Source organism: Nematostella vectensis, chromosome 1, assembly GCF_932526225.1.
Source record: "Nematostella vectensis chromosome 1, jaNemVect1.1, whole genome shotgun sequence".
Lineage (NCBI taxonomy): Eukaryota > Metazoa > Cnidaria > Anthozoa > Actiniaria > Edwardsiidae > Nematostella > Nematostella vectensis.
Window position 1 is genome coordinate 16,033,896 of NC_064034.1, and position 21,763 is coordinate 16,055,658.

The following is a 21,763-nucleotide window of genomic DNA, read 5'->3' on the forward strand; positions in this document are numbered from 1 at the left end:
GCATAATCAGGATTCACAGAATATACACAGTAATTATATACTAAATGTACAATGTTATATATTTATTTCTAAATGCTCTAAATTGACTGGGCAATTTGGAAAAACTTGTGATTACTTAAAAACGTTATTTCTGAGACAACTTTGATTGAAATGCCCGTTAAAACTAAGAGAGTAATAGCGATAGTAATAGTTAGAAATAACAAATATAAAATGATATTTATATGTTCATATTATAATATAATTAGGGGCGGATCTAGAATTTCAAATGGGGGGGGGGGATAATGGCCGGTTAGCGGGCTCATAACAGATCCAGTGGTTCTTCACATGGTAGGTCACGTGGATCTAACACTTCATGCTGAATTGCATTTGTCGCGTCAGCAAAGTCAAGCAGGTGAAGGCACGTGAAAAGTACCTCCCGTCCATCAAACAAAGTGATTTTCATTTTTTTTACTCGAAAAGGGGGGTGGATATCCACCCAATCCACCCCTTGTATCCGCCCCTGGAATAAGAACAAATGATAGTGATACGATATATAAGAAATAACTGCTGTGGCAGACTGTACACTAGCTCACTTTACTGTGCACGGCCACATTCATCTGTGCTTTGGCCTTCAAAAGTGCTTTATCCCCGAATGGTGGTTGGTAGACGTCTATGAAATGCTGCCCGATGAGTTTACCGGATGCTATTTTGTCTCTGTTCGATCTGTCAATGGTATTCGATCTTATCGGAAAGAAACGAAGACAGCTCAAACGAGAATTTCCACACGTCGAGAAGGAATTCGTCCAGTTCTTCTTTGTCTGTCCATCGTGATGGTAAGGCAGCATGGATCGAAACTTCTTGCCGAGTGAAGTTCTTACGGAAGCACGAGACGGCGGTAGGAATGGGTCGAGAGTGCTCAGTGACGTCACACAGGTTTATCTGTAAGCGCGTCAGTGAGCGGGAAGACCGGGGCGTTGGTTTGAAACACGATGTCTTCTTGTGACGCACCATATTCACATCCGCCCAGACCTCCGACATGATGTTAAATTTCGTTGCTGCTTGTAGTTCGACACCGTCCCTCGGTTCCAGGGCACTCATGAACGTTTCATACTCGGTGTCCCGGATGTCACTTTCTGGCAAGGCACGCCGGGATCGCAACATGAATCTGATGTCACTTTCAATGCCATCTAAGTTTACTGATGATGAAGGCTTCCATCTTCGCTTGACGTCCGACAGGCACCAGCGAAGATGTGGAAAGCAGAGCTCTTTGAACTGGAACGTCTCATCAAACGTGACGTTGATGTCCTGCCTATGTGAGTTCATGTTGACTTCGAACTCTTCACAGCTGCCGTAGACCGCGAATCCCTTAGAGAGCAAAAACTTCCTAACATCGGCTCCAGGGGTCACCTGAGTGAAAAACGAACTTTTTGTCGGTTTTTCAGAGAGTTTTTTCACCTTCTTGTCTTCTTCGGGTTTCCTTATTGGCTTTTTCCGCTTGCGTTCACGATTCGATTCAACGTGTGGAACGAGACGCACACCTGAAGTACCTCTGCTTTTTCCGACATCCCGCTGCTTTTCTGTTGCAAGACCCTTGGAGTAGCCTTTCTGGAGGTTCGCTTGCAACATTTGAATGGTAACCGACTCCGCGTCTTCAATAAAGGATTTGGGAACCCGGAAGATGTATATTCTTCCAAAGTGCACCACAAACTCCATGGTTCCATGCACAGAAGCATCAAAGTCTCGGTCCGCCAGATGAAACTGAGTGATAAACTTCTCTCTGTAGCACTTGTATGCGTAGCTTTGAGACGCGTCCATGTAAAAGGCGGGTGGAGTTGCAAGTAAGGGAACAAAGAGGCGGGCACCGTCATGCTGCGGGTGGTGGTGGGATGAGTAGGGTTCTACTTTTACTGGGTCTGCTTTGCTACAAGAGCCTGTGAGAAGGAGAACATTCATATCCAGTTTAGTCATATTTTGAGAGATATATTGGTGGTTTTACCACCTACGACTGACTATGGCTTATTGTATAAGCGTTCATAACAGGTGCGCACGTGGCTATCATTATATGCCCTATGTGTGTATTTTTTTAGTAAGCATTTTTACTGAGGGTGGTCATTTTTAGAGGGTTTTGGGAACTCAGTCGTTTTTCTGAGAACGCATTGTCCGAGCAGCCCTTGGCAGCTTTTACCTCGTCGGCGTTTGGGATGTTTTTTAAAGCACTCCCACTAAGTATAACATAGGGTCAGCGTCCCTAGTTACCACCGATAGAGAGATAAATGATTCATAGTGGACGAGATACATAAATGAATGTGACCTTTTTCATTATCAGAAAGGCAAGGGATTTTCACATTTCTGAGAACCTGCTTGTTTGCTACCACAAAATGAGGTAAATCAAGGTGACTTGAACAACGTTCGGAGCTGCTAGGCTTGGAAAGGGATTTAATTCTGTTCTGCTTTATGGAAGCCCATAGGGCGACATAACCGTACCTTCAAAGAGCATTTGACTGGATCCTTTGACGAAGCAGACAGACATGATGGCGGCTTTGTTCGCGCTGGACGAGCTTGTGATCTCCTGTAGCAGTTGCTCTACACCATCTACCTCAAATTCTGTCCCGCGGGCCTCCACAATCAGACAAAAGGTAGAGCAGCGGACCTTTGGGCGAATTGTGATCTTGGCCCCAGTCTTCTGCTGCAGCATCTTAGCCGTCTTGCGCTCCGCTCCACGGATCAGGCAAGAAACACCTGAAACGTGATTCAAGTCAATCTAGATCTAATTTAACGCACCAGACAAGAAACACCACCTAAAACGTGCTCCAAGTCAATCTGGATCTAACTCCACGCATCAGGCAAAAAAACACCACCTGAAACGTGATTCAAGTCAATCTAGTTCTAACTCCACGCACCAGGCAAGAAACACCTGAAATGTGATTAAAGTCAATCTAGATCTAATTTCACGCATCAGGCAAAAAAACACCTGAAACGTGGTACAAGTCATGCACCAGGCAAGAAACACCTGAAACGTGATTTAAGTCAATCTAGATCTTATTTCACGCATCAGGCAAAAAACACCTGAAACGTGATTCAAGTCAAGAAACACCTGAAACTGATTCGAGTAAATCTAGATCTTATTTCACGCACCAGGCAAGAAACACCTGAAACGTGATTTAGGTCAATCTGGATCTAACTCCACGCACCAGGCAAGAAACACCTGAAACGTGATTCAAGTCAAGAAACAACTGAAACGTGATTCAAGTCAAGAAACAACTGAAACTGATTCGAGTCAATCTAGATCTAATTTAACGCACCAGGCAAGAAACACCTTAAACTGATTCGAGTCAATCTAGATCTAATTTCATGCACCAGGCAAGAAACACCTGAAACGTGATTTAAGTCAATCTAGATCTAATTTCACGCATCAGGCAAAAAAAACACCTGAAACGTGATTCAAGTCAATCTAGATCTAACTCCACGCACCAGGCAAGAAACACCTGAAACGTGATTCAAGTCAAGAAACAACTGAAACTGATTCGAGTCAATCTAGATCTAATTTCACGCACCACGCAAGAAACACCTAAAACTGATTCGAGTCAATCTAGACCTAATTTCATGCACCAGGCAAGAAACACCTGAAACGTGATTTAAGTCAATCGAGATCTAATTTCACGCATCGGGCAAGAAACACCTGAAACGTGATTCAAGTCATGCACCAGGCAAGAAACACCTGAAAGGTGATTTAAGTCAATCTAGATCTTATTTCACGCATCAGGCAAAAAACACCTGAAACGTGATTCAAGTCAATCTAGTTCTAACTCCACGCACCAGGCAAGAAACACAGAAACGTGATTCAAGTCAATCGAGATCTAATTTCACGCAACAGGCAAGAAACACCTAATCAATCGAGATCTAATTTCACGCATCAGGCAAGAAACACCTGAAACGTGATTCAAGTCATGCATTAGGCAATAAACACCTGAAACGTGCTCCAAGTCAATCTGGATCTAACTCCACGCATTAGGCAATAAACACCTAAAACGTGATTCAAGTCAATATAGATCTAACTCCACGCATCAGGCAAGAAAATACTGATATTTTTTCACGTATGAGAACAAAAATATAAAACCTGAAAGGACATTTAGGTTTATCTAGGTCTTATCCAGGCGCCAAACACCTGAATTAAGACTCATATCTGAGATCTATTTTGAATCAGACCCCCCCCCCCCCCCCAAATACTCCTTCCATCAACGAGTTTGTACGGAAATTTGTTGTCGCATCCAGTTGCATCCGAAAAATAGCTGGCCTTCCTCGAATAATCTAAAAATTGTGTTCTTATTCTGGGTAAAGGCCCACACATTAAACAAGCCTCCAATTATATTTTTCACTAAATTTCGATTTCAATATTAGAGGTGACTTTGCTATCCTCGGGTTAATCGTGGTCTTACCATTTGACAGAGGGAGAGCACGTCGTATCTCAGTTGCTATTCTCGGGTTAATCGTGGTCTTACCATTTGACAGAGGGAGAGCACGTCGTATCTCAGTTGCTATTCTCGGGTTAATCGTGGTCTTACCATTTGACAGAGGGAGAGCACGTCGTATCTCAGTTGCTATTCTCGGGTTAATCGTGGTCTTACCATTTGACAGAGGGAGAGCACGTCGTATCTCAGTTGCTATCCTCGGGTTAATCGTGGTCTTACCATTTGACAGAGGGAGAGCACGTCGTATCTCAGTTGCTATTCTCGGGTTAATCGTGGTCTTACCATTTGACAGAGGGAGAGCACGTCGTGGGTTAATAGTGGTCTTACCATTTGACAGAGGGAGAGCACGTCGCATCTCAGTTGCGCTTTGGCACAGGAAGTCGGCAAGGTCACTTTTTAAAGCTAGAGACATCTGTGCTCTTTGCATATGCTCTGACAGGCGGTCCAATTGCTGTTTGCTGACCAGATATCGGACATGTGTCTTTCCCGCTACAGCCGCTATGGACGGGGTGAAGGCGAGGATGTTAATCCTAGAGTGCTCTGCCAGAAATGACATGAGTACACCCCCAAGAGTATGTCCGTTCAATGTGACCTGCATGTATTTCCGACGTCCATGAACACCAGTTAGATTTCCAAGAACCTGTAGCGAAAGATTTAGTGGTAATGACCTGTCATTACTAGTTATTTATTTTTCAAACCTGATTACGCAGTTGATTCCCAAACCTGTTAAATACTTTTTTGAGCTTTTTTAACTTGTCTTTATATTTTTTCTGTATCAGTCGCACCCCACGTCCACATCACAGCTCTTGCCCCTTTCACCGCTTAGACCTACTTTCAACAAAACTAGCCCAAGCCTCCTAACCCTTAACCCTACCCCATACCCCCTAAGCCATTTCTTCCCCTTACTCTTCAGTGTGTCTTCCCCAACCCAGCCCACGACCCCTCGTCTAAACCCTTCCCGTTATGACGTAATTTAAAGCTGTCCTAAATGTACCTAGATTCATTTCCCTATTATCTCGCCATACATATTAATTGCTTTAGTTACATTAAATTAAAGTTGCTTACATTTTCCCATTCTGTCAATTCTTGACCCGGATTCACCATCTTTTTCATGGCTGCGTCGATAGTTTCTTTCTTCAGTTCTTGGATGAATCCTTTTGAAACACAAAATGCAAGCGTGATAAAGACGAGGGCGTTTGTGTTAATGCCCACGTGACCACGATGCCCCGTCAGCCCGCTGCGGTGTCCCCAGATCAAAAGAAAACGAAGAATAGGCAAGAGGCCTGGGAATGACTTGATGTATGACGTCAGAAGAGCAGCTTTCAGGAGGCCTTCCCGTGATGCGCTAAAGTCAAAAGGAGCTTTAAAAGCATCTGGAGCCGGTATGACCGGTTTAAATTTCTGACATAAGACGACCTGAAAACATGAAAAGTTTAAGTCAATTTGTTGTTATTGCCACTCGTGATATGTAACACCATTTAGTTTTCAGTTAGTCTACAAAACTGTGTTTTGGCCATGCAGCATGGTAATTTATTGACGTGTTGATACTACTTCATGAAGTAAATGTTTACATTAGAGTTTCTAGGAGGTTTGGTCCCAACATCACGATTATTACCTGCATAATGAGGCTGTGGGATTTTGCATTATTTTTTAAGCCTAACTTTGAAGTTACTGTTCATCTGAACATATTTGGTCTGTTGAGACTAACGCTTTAGAGAAAAACGTTTGATCTGCTCTTGACCTGAAAACAACAACCGACTACGAGCACACCCCTCGAAAGAACTTCAGTGTTGATCTTTTTTGAGATGGTAAATGACATGTGTTTCATTTATAGTTAAAAGTACAATCTACTAAATGGAAGCCTACCATAATGAATACCAAGAGACTATGATGTAAGAGAACGAATCCCCCGTATTAGGGTATGTTCCAATGATGTCGTTCGTGAAAGCAATTTTTAGAACAAGCAGTTATTCTTAGATACGCCTCTGATTGGCTAGCGCTCACGTTTCCTAGCAGCACGAGTCTTAGGCGCGATCACATTTTGGGCGATGTGAACCGGCAAAAGCTGTTATGGAAATCTTTTTGACCGAAAATACCATATATGGATGCTATGATTAACAAGTTCGTAAAATAGCTTTCAAGGACGACATCATGGGCCACGGGGATTCGTTCTCTTGTGAATACTGAATTAACATACTCTTTTCCTTATGACTGCTCCCTGGGCTACGTACCGGTACCGTCGCTCTATCCACAAGGCGGATTCTCTTAAAAAGGTTCTTCAGGTAAGGCTGAAGATACCTAAGGAGTCGAAGTTGGTCTTTCCTGCTCACTTTCTGCTGGATCATTCCAGTGTTTAGGCACTCGCTGGTCAAGACAACAACGTCCACGTCCGAGTCTTCGCGAAGCAAGAATGTCGCCGAGGAACCAAATAGAGCGAGGTGGAATCTGCCAGCCCTTCGCAATGACATTTGGATCTGCGTAAGGCTGCTGCACCTCTTCTTGTACTCCATCAGCAACATCTCCTTGTCCTTCTTTACAAGTTCAAAGAGAGAGTCGCTGAGTTCAGCCTCCCTTGGACTAACAGCGTGATTTTCAGGCGGAGCATTTGTGTTCCTGATGAAGTCTGGTAGGAACGTATGACTTCGTGAACGGATTCTGATCAGAGCCATGATTTCATCCACAAGCCAAGGAAGACTTAGGAAGCGTTGTTGATGTGTTGTTTCCTCTGCTGCGTAAGACACATAGTACCAGGCAGATGCTTTCTGGAGAACTCTTTCGTCGTGCTGCTTCATAAGGCAGGTACCATCAAGACCAAACTCTTCAAAAAACCTTCCCCTGAACAACTTCCGGAGATCCTGAAGTAGTCCACTTACCACTTCTGCCACTTCTGTGCGTTCGCGGCTTAGCCTTTGGTAAAGCAATCTAAAGCAACCTGAAAATAGCTCCGCCTCGGTATTTATACCATAAATACCCATGATGTGGTCAAGTCTGAGACAGTATTCTTGGTATACATTTTTCGCTTCGTCAAGAAACCTCCTATAACCTGCTACCAGCAGATTCGGGTCCAGACAGGGTTTGGTGATTTCTTTAGGGGCGCTATCTTCGGCCAATTTCTTGAATGAACGACAGGAGCGATAGAGCTTCCCAAGGAGCTTCTTGGAGCGATACGTTGGTTTGTCGGTTTTCATCATAAAGTCAGGGTAACTTTTAGGAAGCTTTAAACCATTCAAGTCTGGCCATTGACCCGTCTTAGGTGCATCAACGGCGTATGAATGAGCTTCAGCAAGGAAAAGACATTCTTCGGATTGTACTCCTTTCTTGAGCTTGTCTGCCAGGGCCTTATGCGAGTTGTCGATAACACCAAGGATGTCCATGCGAATATAGTCCACTATGTATTGTGTCATGTCTGCTGAAGTGATCTCTGTTCGGTCCTCGCGCTTTGGCGGAGCCTTGTAGTCCATTGGATCGTAGAGAGATATCTCTTGGGATGGGATCAGAGGCTTGTACCAGCACACGAAGTACAGATCTCCATCGAGGTCCCCACCTGTGGAGACAAATGGGAGTCGTCATGTAAGAAGGGCGTAGACGACAGGAGAAGAGCAAACAAATCCTCGTCTTTGGATTACCCTGTTAAAAGATATTTTTTTGTTTTTCCCCATTTTGGTATAATTTTTGTTATATTTAAACACACTGTTGTCAATATTGCAAACCATGCCCAGTGCGTCACAGGCCCGTACCCAGGGGGGTACGGGCCTGTGTGTGTGTGTGTGTGTGGGGGGGGGGGGGAGCACAACGACCGAAGGTCCACTTTCGGTTTTCAATAGACGTGTTATTTGTAGACAAAGCTATAAAGCATAAGCTAGATCACTCTGGTATGTAGCCGAATCCGACAAAAAACGTCCCGTAGAGATACTGCGAAGGCATAAAAAAAAACTTTTTTTTCGGGGGTGGCCAGATTTTTATCAGAGAACTCCCTCTACCCCCCCCCCCCCCCCGGAAAAATTAGGTCCACTTTCTGGATTTCGCACCCTCCCAAAAAAATCCTGGGTACGGGCCTGCGTCAGCGGGGAAATTATTGAAAAAGCTGAAAATCATAGTTTTGTTGTCTGCCCGTGGTCTTTTCTACAGATGACGAAACTGCAGCCTAAAGTGGCAATCGCACCAGATTACTTCCGGTCGTTTACGTAACAATCTCCGATGATTTTTAATGAAAAAAGTAAAAAAAACATTTCAAACTCATAAAAGAAGTGTGCTTATTGGAAGTTACTTCGAGGATTACCTGTTAAATAGCGCTGATTCTAATAGAATTTTTTGTCGGTCCGCCCCGCCGGAAGAAAACTGGTGCATTTCCCGCTTTAATGAATATCAATTGGGTCGGCAATTAGCATGCCATCACGACCATGGCAAAGATCAAACCCTGGATTAAGACTCAAAGGCTCATACATGAATAATTTAGACGAATAGAGAAACTGATCCCAAACGATGAATAGATAGATCTATTTCACAAGACGTTGTCAGCGAAAACGTTTAAATTGAAGTTTTAAGGACAAGAGACACCTTGGTTTTTTATCCAATGCGGGATATCAAAAACTCTGGCGACTATCCATCGTATGTGGTAACGACATTATTTCTCATTGGCCTTAAATCATAAATAAGCAAAGCGAGCGACGCCAATAAGCGAATTACGATTCGTACCAGCCATCTCGCTTGGGTGTGGTCTTTGACCGGTTTTGGGAAATACGACACAGTCAACAAGATGTCTGAGCTTAGGCGTATCTATGGCAACAAGCCGTCGAACATCTCCCGGATGTAAGCAAGGGTTTCTTGTGACCACCACAGGGCCTTTAAGAACTCGCTTGTCACTCAGCTCAAACTCCTTGTCGCTTCTGGGGTCATTAGATGCAGCAGAATACTGCACGAAAACCTGAAAATAAGACAAATGATGCAATTTTGGTGTGACCTAGAGATTTCAAATCTTTAAGTGGTGGTGTAACATTTACGTCAGGCAAGTTTGACCTCAGGTGTGTCGACTTTCAACCAGCTATTTTTTTACCGGGCATTTAAAGCCACCATCATTGTCACCATTTTACTTCCGGTCGATCTTCGATGATTTTTAACGGAAAACACGAAAAATATTACAAAATTGTGAAAGCGGTGTGTCTATTGGAAGCTTTCTCGAGGATAAGATCGATAATTTAGAGAAGATGGCTTGTTAAATAGCGCGGATTTTAAAAGATTCTATTGTCTTTTAACGGTTGAGGTTTCCGTCGGACTTCCGGAAGTAAACTAGTGACAATGCGGCTTTAAGCACTGGGACTCATGGTGCGGTATTTACTGGAAAGTTCTTTTAATCAGACTCACCTGGCCGTACTCCAACACCCCTGTCTCGTCGACCACGCCCATCATCAGTCGTGCGGATTCAAGGGGCAGCTGCATTCGTGCCTTCATTAGTAGCTGCATTAGGCGATCTCGGTATACAGCAGCATTCAGGGATCGAAAGAACGGCTCCACAGTCAGATGGACTCCGGCATCAAACAGATCACGGTAGGATATACCTCTTTTTACTGCAGAGCTCAGCTGTCTCATGGCTAGCCGCTCGTCTAACAATGTACCTTAATAAACAAGCAGCGGGTCATTCAGGGCGGGTACAGACAGGGGAGGGCCCATTCTGTATCGTAAAGAATGTCGATCAACTTCTCTATTGTTATTGTTTAGAATTGAAAATACAAAGTTTTTTAATACAACGGTTTTGCATTTGCATGAATAAACCATCATACACCACCAAAATAACCATCCACGATTGAAGTCTGTAACTTTATCAATGATATTTGATGGAAAGTGTCTCAGTCACTTGCATGAATAAACCGATGGAAAGGGATTCTTTGTGTGTCTCGGCATTGAGCAGGAGCATAAAATGGCGGCGTGATTGGCCTATTCTGCATACGCAGGAAAAAAATCAACCAATAGAACATACTTTGGAAGGTATTTACCTCCTAGGTTGTCTAGTGTTTTCTCGAGAAGAGACATGAAAACATCATCCGAGATACCAAGGTTTGAAAGCAGCATTATGACCTGACCAGAAAAAAGTTAATCAAATTGGAGCATGTTAAGAGGATTACCTTCGATAAAAAAAAATGAAAAGGGGTAACTAGTCTAAAGATACTTCAAGGGATTAACGTACTTTACGTACAATCAGACATACCTGATGGTTTAGATAAACCGCTTGAGGTCGTGACGTCTGGAGCACTTCTAGGCGACGGTGCGAGGACTGGAACTTGCGCATGCTCGGACGACAGAATAACTGCTTCTCACCGAGACTTTTGTCGACGGCTAACACTCCTTTGCATCCGGCATATCGAATTTGGAAGGCAGAGGGTATGAAATCTTTCCCAATTTTGATCGTAACCTATATCAGGAAACAGCATGATACCTTTTAGCAGTGCCAAGGGCCAACCTTGGTAAAAGTAGACGGCAGTATAAGAAAAAGAAAGTGTTAAGCTGCTAAAGAATGAGGATGCGTAGAATAGGAATGTGATGGGATTGAAAATAATTTTGAAAGTCTCACCCAAAGCCCTCTACTGTGTGACCCTACCCTGTCACCTTACTTCATTCATGTTGTCCGTGGCATTAACAAACAAAAAAAACAGCTAACATTTATTTTGTTTTACCTTTCGCGCCAGCTGAGATGAAATGCCACCGATTCCATCGGTGAACGTATAAGACTTCTCTTCTGTTTGAATGTCATCCTTCTCCAAGCATTCAATCCCATCCACTGTAATTCCAACAGTATCCAGGGAAGTCGAAAAACATTGGCCCATACGCGACACATACGTACCCACGCACCTACAAAAAACAGAAGGTATCCACATAAGCACCCTCGCACAAGCCACAAAGATAGATTCGTTTATTGTCACCATTTGCTGAATAAATCTAAATTACAGGCGTTTCAGCTGGTTCTATGCTAAGCGTTCTTACCTGATACTAGAAAAGTCCCCCATCCACCTTCGAATAGCGCTCGGGTCGCAGTCAGATTTAACGAACCAGCAGCTGTGATTACGAAGCTGACTATTGGAGCAGCCAAGAAACTCGTATCTGGTACCAGAGACATTGATTCCCTGATCCATAACCTCTTTGAGATGATTCAATACCGGGGACAGGTTTGCACTGGTTGAAGTGACTCGAGAGAAGTCTTCATCTCGGATGTTGACACACAAAAAGTCGCCAGGGTTGTAGTTTCGGAGGACCCGATTCTTTTGCATGATTTCCGGAGGGCGAAATATTAGCCTTGTTGGGGTGAGAATGAGACGCTTTAAATATGCGCAATGACCAGGTGCCGGGAGCTCACTGGTCCAGGGCTTAGCAAGCAGATCTTCCAATATAGCCTTTGGTTGACAAAAGAGATTCCTGTCTAAAACCTTCGTGAGACCATTCAGAGCCCCAACCGCGGTTTTGTTCGGCTTGTTTCTTAGACCTGAGAAAAAGTCCACGCTTACACGACCCGGGAGAACTGGATGTGTAGATACAAGACAGGCGGCTGCATACTTGACTTCATCACTTAGACTTGGGGAAACGTTGAAACGAATAGGAATATAACCTTGTACTTCGTCGACTCGCGCATGGTATGTACGCTTATCCCAGCGGCGCAAACTTTCGCTCACAGACTCCCAGCTATAAACGCATGATCCTGAAATCTTTAGTTTCAACACATTGCATTTACCAATGGCATCATGCCTGTCGTCTGGCACACGAGAAACTCTATCCCACTGAGTAATATTATCGAGAACAAGCAGCAATGGATGCTGCAGCGATTGTTGCTGATCGTACTCTTCCTGTTGATTTGATTCATCATCGTCCTCGTGACTTTCCTGTCGTTCCTCTTGTGGCTCTTCCTCTTCTACATCCAACATCTCTTCACCATCTCCTGATCCTTCGACTAGATTACCAACGTCTAAGCCAATGTCGGCATCGCTATCATCATCATCTTCTTCTTCATCTGTGGATTCCTCTCCCGAGCTATAGCCTTCTTCTTGATTCCCAACTTCACACCACAGATCTCCCTCTAGTGATTTAAATATTCGAGGAGGGTTTTTTATTGATAGGAAAGCATGTACATTTCGCCCTGGATTATTCTGTGGGGAATCGTTGACCACAATAAAGTTCTCTAGTTCGCTGTAGCGAATCTCAAACTCATAAAGAAGTTCTCCGATCGTGAATACGATTGCCAGTGTCTTCAGGTCATGCTGGAACAAGAGGCGTATGTGACTTGGAGCAAGGTCTTGCTGGTTTGGCCATTGAGAGCAGAATTCGTTTCTCTGGCGAAAAAAGCCCAGTTGTAAGGAGTCTGCGACCACTTGTTCTACAGGATCACTCGGTCTTGCCTTTCTCATCTCAAGCTCGAGCCATGCGTCGGGCTCGTGGCCCCGCATTCTTGAGCACCAGGCGTTTCTGATAGATTCAGAGAGAGTGCTCCAGCCCGATCGTGCCTTCTTTTCTGCCGTCTCAGAAAGAATAAATCGCAACGAATGCACTCCGTCCGATCCCTGGTCCGATTCGGTGCTTTCAAGCATTGACCAAAGTTCCCTTTTGTGTTTTATCTGCTCGCAAGAAGAAACACTAAAGCTACCCTTGAAAAAATCTTTTATCTGTTGCTGCGATTGGATGTTGTGCACGACTACGCCAACTTTAGACACCTTGGGAACACGACGCATCTCATCAGATTCCATTTTGGTGTCTTCGCACGTGACAGAGACACCTGGCAGCCCGACAGTACAGGCATATCTCGTGGCCTGGGAGCTCCTATTGGATGTTGAGTAAAATAGCCTCATACTCTCTTTCATATTGGCTTCTTTTAGCTTTAACTCATCCACCTCTTGCTTCTCTTTGCCATTACTGCACAGCACCACAAAGTGACTATCACTTCGGCGTGAGGCCCTTCCTCTGCTCTGAACCAGTGACTTTAGATTCATGGTACTGTCGAACCGGACAACTAGGTTACAAACCGGAACATCAAGACCTTCTTCTAGTACACTTGTGGAGATAAGGAGCTTGATGCGACCTGTACGAAAGCTCTTCAGAATTACCTCCTGCTCACCATACCACGACATTCCATCGCCTCCGCCGTGGCCAACAATGGCAGTAGGATTTAAGTATTCCGAGATGACATCATAACCCTTCAGGCGTTCGCATAGCTTATATGCCGTTCTACGCATCCTCACAAAAATGATACCTCTCGAATTGTCATCCTGCTTGGTCTTATCAGTAAAAGACGTGAGTTCCTCCAGAAGGAACTGAAACTTATCCTTCTGTTTAATTCCCAAGCAATCATATCGTCCTTGGTCTAGTTCTCGAATTGCGTCCCTTACGCGGCTAAGGTCGGGATCGTGTCTAGTCAGCGCTTTCTTCTCCATTTCCATGGGCGTTGAGGCGTTATCCATAACCTGGAAACACTCCTTGAGGCACTCAACTGCGTAGGTCAAACCTAAGACACTGTTCATTTCAAGAGCAGCAAGAAGATGTGTCATGAGCTCTCCAAGAGCATGACCTTTGATGTTTCTTGCTAAGTGACATTTACCGATAAGGGTTCTCAAACCTCCTCTGAAATTGGGCATTGAAGGGTGGAAGTCTCTTAACTCACCAAAGCATCCCTCAGCCATGTCCTCGAGCTTGCGACTTGCGCTTTGCAGGAATGCCTCCAAGCTGTCGTTCAAGCGTTGCTGCTGCATTGTCAAAGGAACCACGCTAAAAAAGCTTTCAGGCAAGTTTGTATACATCTCGAGATCTCTCGAGTTAACTGGCAGTACAGGAGATGCACACAGATTTTCTAGCAAACACTGCAAGTTATGTCTAGTCTTAGCCAAATCAGTACTACCGGCAGGGGAAGCTGATAGCCCGAGCACCAAAGGCTTGTACTTGTCGGCAGTCTTGACGTAGAAGTCGCTCATTATCTTGTTGTACGGATGGTTTCCAATACAGTGGTGAGCTTCGTCAAACACAAGGGCACATATGTTTGGCATACGAATAAGTCCCTCGTCATCTGCTAAGTGGTTAAGTAGAATCTGATGCGTCAACACCAGCACATCTATCTGCTTTCGAGCCAGAGCTCCCAATACGGCGCTCATCTCAGCTTCGTGATTAGGATTGGGGTCATTGCCCGCCACAAGGGTCTTCACATTCAGTTTCGGGCACTGCTTTTGAATGTAGGCGCTTTGTTGATGTGCTAGGTTGATTCTATCAACAACAAACACAGCCATCTTATCCGGGTTCAGTTTCAGCATGCAGCTTATAACCATGGCAGCCACCAAAGTCTTGCCTGAACCCGTCGGCAAATAGACCAACGAGTTCCTTTGAATGGCAGATATGAATAGTTCGCGCTGATAATCGCGGGGCGTGTCTTTGGCCAAATGCAAAATGTGATCTTCTGTAAGTCTAGAAGCATCGCAGTAAATCAATGCCTGTGAAGATTGATCTGCATATAGCAATTCGGTGGGAATAGGACGTCTTTGAGTTAGCTTGAGCTCGGTAACTCCTATCTCCTTAAGTCTCTCGCTTATGTTCTTTAGCCTTTTGTTCTCGATCCGCTGGCCACGGGCGAGTACATATACCGTCTCCACCTTGAAGCACCATACTTGCTGGCCTTCGATGATAGTAACAGAACCAATTGGGGTGTCACAACGTGCGCAAACAATCTTGAAGGGCATCCTGGCAACTTTTTTGACGTCCGTGTCGTGATTTGGCACCTTTCTCACATTGCCGAGATGTATCTCGCATCCAGGTTTGACCGCCAGATGCATCTGCGAGGGGGGTATGGTGCCGAGTACAAGAAAGTCTATCGCAGCAAGGTGAGAATCGCATTTTGGATTCTTGCATCTTAAACTGGTATCAGCACTTTGTCGATGAGCCATAGCCGTCTACATCTCACAGTCTTCTACATTCTAGATAAGAAGAGAGTTATACGACATATAATGAATCAACAGTGCTTTGTGGTTGCCAACCCGGTTGAATATATTATACAGAACTAGAAAGACTAAAGACAGGCAGTAGAAAAACTAGATGGACTACGTTGGCGTGGCGCAGACAAGCTATGAATCAAAAGAAGGTTGAAAAAGTATGTTGTATGCCTCTGTAAAAAAGAGTGTTGCACTGACGTTTCGAGCGCTAGCAATAGCAGCTATTTATTTTCCCTCCTTTACCGGAAGCCGTGCAAGTAGACACAGCGTATATCAAAGGCGCTGGACGTCGTAGAAGCTGCTTATTACAACAGACATCATTAGTCGTAGCTATAAAATTTTTAGACAGACCAGGCGCCGAATATTCGAGAAATTTGTCTGTGAGTGCACAAAGAATATTTGGGATTGTTTGCGGTACTTTCCCCGAGTTGTTGATTGAGTGAGCTCATCAAATAATGGCAATTGTGTTCAAGCAGCGGTTTGTCTATTTAGACGAAAAAACCTGTAGTAAATTGGTGATGTGAATATCCTGATGTAATTTAGTGATGTGTGGATCTGCAGTCATATACATTAATCGTAAATCTCCTGAGCCGTGAACTATCTTTGCGGTTCAAATTATTTAGCATAAAGTTACCCTCACTGGGGTTAGTCGTTACTAAAATTATTACCTTTGCATATAACACCGATGTAGTTTTGTTTTAAATAAATGCTGTTTATAATTTGATTTGGGCATTTGATTGTGCCACCACGCGAGTCAATGGAAAATTGACAGCCGACGTATTTTGACAGTGGCCTGAAAAGGGGCGGCAGACGTCGCGTCTAGTATTTGTGTCAGGCGTACTTTTATTTTTCCTCTCCGACTTTTGAAAAATAAAATCGCCAGATACTCAGGCTAAAAATTTCCACGTTATGGATACATGTTTACTACGTTTTCGCTGGCCGCCATCTTGAAAACGAGGCCTAGAATATCTTTGGTTTACCGCGCGCTCTCCCCAGACTTTTTTAGACCATTTAGAAAAACGACAGCTATTGGTTGATATGTGCACCCCACCCCCACCCCCACAATATCCCATGGTCCGTCCTAAGTAGGGTTTCCCCTCCGCTTTGTTATACACTGTTTGGTACAAATGCGAGGAAAGGTGCCCCTAGAGACAGCTTTTGGCCATGCATACGAATCAAGTATAGAGGTATCCAGGAGCGTACACCCCACTTGGCGGCCAAAAATTGGGCCATTTCTTATAAAAAATCTTCAAATATTGTGCATTTTCCATATGATACGTATGACTATGCACCTCACCCCCACCCCCCCCCCCCCTCGGCCAGTCCCGGTAACGCGCTTGGTAGCCCTACTAAGTTTGAAGGACCTCGATCCATGAAGTTTTTTTTCCATTCCCTTTCTAATAACACTCGAACAGGCTGAGCCTGTCCAGAATTTAAACTTTTCGTCTATGCACGAAAATTATACTTTTTCAGGAATAGAAAGAAAAGCTGCCTCCAAGCACGCCAATGCAAGTATTCCGCCATCCTGCTTGGTGACTTCCCCTTTAGAGTTAGCCCTCCTTGCTAGGGACAGAATTTCCCATATGAACCCGACGCTATCTTTGTCCCTGCTAGGGACAGAATTTCCCATGTGAACCCGACGCTATCTTTGTCCCTGCTAGGGACAGAATTTCCCATGTGAACCCGACGCTATCTTTGTCCCTGCTAGAGACAGAATTTCCCATTTGAACCCGACGCTATCTTTGTCCCTGCTAGGGACAGAATTTCCCATGTGAACCCGATGCTATCTTTGTCCCTACTATGTGGTGGGACATCCAATCTTCATGTGAACAAAGCCTTACTCTACTTTCCATTTCTTTTAGTTGGATACACCTATTTCAATTAAGGTTGTCAGTGCAAATGGCAAATGGAGATTGGCAAATGGCAGTTCTACGACCGAAAGTAACCATGCGTTCGAAGAATATGGATAAATCAAAACAATCATGCATTAGAGGTTACCTATGCTTGGCTCTGACCAAAATCTACGAAGCATTATGTATATACCATTGTTTAACGTTAGTCTCCTAACGTTACTATGCCAGAACTAGCTTCCGAAGCAAATACTGAAAATAAATTATAAATAAATAATAAATTAGCATCTTTCCGCTGGTGTAAAACGTAAACACAACTAGTACAATCATGATAAAAAAGTTGAGCAACGTTTCGGATCAATTGTCACCAGATAAATTCGCTCTTTCTCTCCCTCTCTCTGAGTTATCGTTATATTCGCAGAGAATTTAAAATTAAACCGTATTTTCATATAACATCCATCCTACAAAACTTACCACAAGTAGTGCAGCTATTCATGACCAGAGAAAACTTGAGTTTTTGCTGGTATGCTTTGTGAGAGAGTCCATATTAAAGAGAAAATTATGACAACTGATTTCGTTCCCCGTAAAGCCGGAAACTACCGATTTGCTTTCTTGGAAGTATTAGCATAATCCGCAGGTAACCCATATCTACAAATATCATAATTTCAATGGCGCGCTTCCTTCACGAAGATCAAGAAGCGTTCTTTTCTTATGAAAATTAACAAATCATTATTTTTTTGCAAATATCTACCCCCTTCTGATATGCACCGTCATTGTAAAGTAATAAAGTCTTGGATTTTATTTTTCGAATCTCGATTATGTCCATATTATCCTATACACGGCCAGACTGCAATCCCAAAGTATCGGCCAAAACAAGCTTGCCATCCACTTTCTGGTCTCTTTGGAATTTGCTAGGCAATTTAACTAAGCTACGGAAACATGCTACATACAGGAAAAAAGCTTGAAATTGTTCCAACACAAACGACCAGAGACATGACATTGTTATGAAGCAAGAAACAAAAATACAATCTTTTTTTTTTACTCCATACGATTAAGAAATGTTTGCCATGTCAGGCCTCACCCGAGTCAGACGCGTACCCAGGATTGGCCGAGGGGGGGGGGGATGCGCAGTCATATGTATTATATGGAAAAAGCATAGTATTTAAAGATTTCTTAATAAGAAATGACCTACCTTTGGCCGCCAAGAGGGGGGTGCGCGCGCACCCTGCGCATCCCCCTGTGTACGAGCCTGGAGTTTCGAGTTTTGAAAAGGTATAGCTCAAGAAAACATCGTAACAAAAATAGGCAAACCTTTTCACATATCACGTTTATTGACAATTTGGTACCTGCAATCATATTCATTTTACCAATAAATCTCTGTACTTGATTAGGTTCGTTTTCCCAAACAAAAGGTTTTTCAATAAACAAATATACAGTGATAAAATTTATGGCAAAATACAAAACAAACTCAAGTACTATACTAATGTAGGACTCCAAAAGTGCTTTTGACCTTGCGTTAGCAGAATCAGAGAAATTGTTTTTTTTTATAAAATTTAGAAAAAAAAATATTTTCCTCTCTTCATTTTCTTCGGAAAAATTCCGCCTGATACTCAGGTTAGATGTCCAAATGTTTTGCCAAGGCCGGTCAGGCATGTGTTTATTTCTCATTGGTATCGTTTTTCGAAGCGAACATCTACTAGTTATTTCAAACGCAGTGTCTACTTGCACGGCTTTCGGTAAAGAAGGGAAAAAAACGAGGTGTCTAACTCCACGCTTCGTTCATATTTTGCCGAGCATTTGCGGGCCGCTTGTTGCATTGCTTTTCAGGCTAAAAATCGTCGCTTGGCTGTTCTAAATAATCGTGGAAGTGTTTTAAAGCCAGAAACTTGTTATTTAGGCTAAAAATCAAGAAAACTGGAGACAGCCGTGCAGCTAGTTATTTTCCCTCCTTTGCCGGAAGCCGTGCAAGTAGACACAGCGTATATCAAAGGCGCTGGACGTCGTAGAAGCTGCTTATTACAACAGACATCATTAGTCGTAGCTATAAAATTTTTAGACAGACCAGGCGCCGAATATTCGAGAAATTTGTCTGTGAGTGCACAAATAATATTTGGGATTGTTTGCGGTACTTCCCCCGAGTTGTTGATTGAGTGAGCTTATCAAATAATGGCAATTGTGTTCAAGCAGCGGTTTGTCTATTTAGACGAAAAAGCCTGTAGTAAATTGGTGATGTGCATATCCTGATGTAATTTAGTGATGTGTGGATCTGCAGTAATATACTTAAATCGTAAATCTCCTGAGCCGTGAACTATCTTTGCGGTTCAAATCATTTAGCATAAAGTTACCCTCACTGGGGTTCGTCGTTACTAAAATTATTACCTTTGCATATAACACTGATGTAGTTTTGTTTTACATAAATGCTGTTTATAATTTGATTTTGGCATTTGATTGTGCCACCACGCGAGTCAATGGAAAATTGACAGCCGACGTATTTTGACAGTGGCCTGAAAAGGGGCGGCAGGCGTCGCGTCTAGTATTTGTGTCAGGCGTACTTTTATTTTTCCTCTCCGACTTTTGAAAAATAAAATCGCCTGATACTCAGTTTAAAAATTTCCACGTTATGGATACATGTTTACTACGTTTTCGCTGGCCGCCATCTTGAAAACGAGGCCTAGAATATCTTTGGTTTACCGCGCGCTCTCCCCAGACTCTTTTAGACCACTTAGAAAAACGACAGCTATTGGTTGATATGTGCACCCCACCCCCACCCCCACAATATCCCATGGTCCGTCCTAAGTAGGGTTTCCCCTCCGCTTTGTTATACACGGTTTGGTACAAATGCGAGGAAAGGTGCCCCTAGAGACAGCTTTTGGCCATGCATACGAATCAAGTATAGAGGTATCCAGGGGAGTACACCCCACTTGGCGGCCAAAAATTGGGCCATTTCTTATAAAAAATCTTCATATATTGTGCATTTTCCATATGATACGTATGACTATGCACCTCACCCCCACCCCCCCCCCCCCCCCCCCCCCCCTCGGCCAGTCCCGGTAACGCGCTTGGTAGCCCTACTAAGTTTGAAGGACCTCGATCCATGAAGTTTTTTTTCCATTCCGTTTCTGATAACACTCGAACAGGCTGAGCCTGTCCAGAATTTGAACTTTTCGTCTATGCACGAAAATTATACTTTTTCAGGAATAGAAAGAAAAGCTGCCTCTAAGCACGCCAATGCAAGTATTCCGCCATCCTGCTTGGTGACTTCCCCTTTAGAGTTAGCCCTCCTTTCTAGGGACAGAATTTCCCATATGAACCCGACGCTATCTTTGTCCCTGCTAGGGACAGAATTTCCCATGTGAACCCGACGCTATCTTTGTCCCTGCTAGGGACAGAATTTCCAATGTGAACCCGACGCTATCTTTGTCCCTGCTAGGGACAGAATTTCCCATGTGAACCCGATGCTATCTTTGTCGCTACTATGTGGTGGGACATCCAATCTTCATGTGAACAAAGCCTTACTCTACTTTCCATTTCTTTTAGTTGGATACACCTATTTCAATTAAGGTTGTCAGTGCAAATGGCAAATGGAGATTGGCAAATGGCAGTTCTACGACCGAACAGTGCCGTACATTACTATTTTTGGTTATATCGATTTACCTACTTATTATGCAAATATTCAAAATGGCCGTGCGGAGTTTGAAACTTGAATTTGTTTTGTTAGCGAGACGTCGCATCGCAAAAATCGACCAAAACAGCAAAAAATATCCTGATCTATACCAAGTTTGATATTTGATTGATGAGTTCCTGTGGTCGAAAGTAAAATATCGTTTGGGAAACCTTTTCAAATTGAGCGCTTTTATTGGAGACTGCCGTAAAATCGAACTCTTTTCGTAATGTTTACGTTTAGAAAAAGACAAAAATGAGTGTGATGGACCAAATTCTACGGCTTAGAACCTTGACAGGACTAAACTAGGATAAATGAGGATCATGGCATACTAAAACAATTTTCACCACAAGCCGAAACGAGCGCCGAAGAATAGGTATGAAAATTCGTGGCAACATTTAGCCGAAAAGCATTTTACCCTACCTTTGTCTCTCGGGGGTTCGCTTCTTATCATTCTTTAGCTAAATGTCTTGCCCTGCGACCACCACAACAACATAGGGGGGGGGGGGGGGGCACTCTAGCTGTAAACATGACTGTTGGTTCCGACAGATACGAACAATGTAACCGCGCCACCCCTAAGAATATACCTGCATCTGAACTCTATACCCAAAACTCCACCAAGAATAGATAGCCCCCCCCTTCCCCCCAAAAAGTAACCCAAATCTGAGTTCTATTCGTAAATCATACAAAAGCTTGAAACTTGCCAGTCCCGCAAAAAAGTTTTAGAAGGAAAATTTGCTTATCAAATTTAATTTATTTTTATTCCCTTTTATAAAAAACTCTATCCTCCTCACCTCCAAGGCCCTAGTCATCAAACCCGGTGCACTTTTACTTCCTTGTCTTCGCACCTTGTGTGAG

The 21,763-nt window shown here is 43.6% G+C and overlaps 1 protein-coding gene across 5 annotated transcripts in view; it reads right to left on the bottom strand.

Annotated features, from left to right (window-relative positions):
- Positions 1 to 47: 47 nt before the first annotated feature.
- The window catches only part of LOC5511133, a 24,374-nt gene continuing 2,658 nt past the window's right edge, over positions 48 to 21,763 (bottom strand). The window contains exons 1-13 of one of the 5 annotated variants that reach the window (XM_048729000.1): positions 17,719 to 20,008; positions 17,438 to 17,496; positions 11,424 to 15,379; positions 11,117 to 11,291; positions 10,651 to 10,854; positions 10,439 to 10,520; positions 9,810 to 10,060; positions 9,144 to 9,372; positions 6,680 to 7,992; positions 5,514 to 5,864; positions 4,776 to 5,088; positions 2,464 to 2,718; positions 48 to 1,910 (exon numbers count right to left, since the gene is read on the bottom strand). In XM_048729000.1, the coding sequence (XP_048584957.1) occupies positions 706 to 1,910; positions 2,464 to 2,718; positions 4,776 to 5,088; positions 5,514 to 5,864; positions 6,680 to 7,992; positions 9,144 to 9,372; positions 9,810 to 10,060; positions 10,439 to 10,520; positions 10,651 to 10,854; positions 11,117 to 11,291; positions 11,424 to 15,349 (8,304 nt within the window). In that variant the 5' untranslated portion in view covers positions 15,350 to 15,379; positions 17,438 to 17,496; positions 17,719 to 20,008 and the 3' untranslated portion in view covers positions 48 to 705. Of the gene's footprint in view, positions 1,911 to 2,463; positions 2,719 to 3,827; positions 3,908 to 4,775; positions 5,089 to 5,513; positions 5,865 to 6,679; positions 7,993 to 9,143; positions 9,373 to 9,809; positions 10,061 to 10,438; positions 10,521 to 10,650; positions 10,855 to 11,116; positions 11,292 to 11,423; positions 15,380 to 17,392; positions 17,497 to 17,718; positions 20,011 to 21,763 lie in introns of those variants that run through there. The other 4 variants (XM_048728996.1, XM_032380348.2, XM_048728999.1 and 1 more) reach the window with 4 other exon arrangements.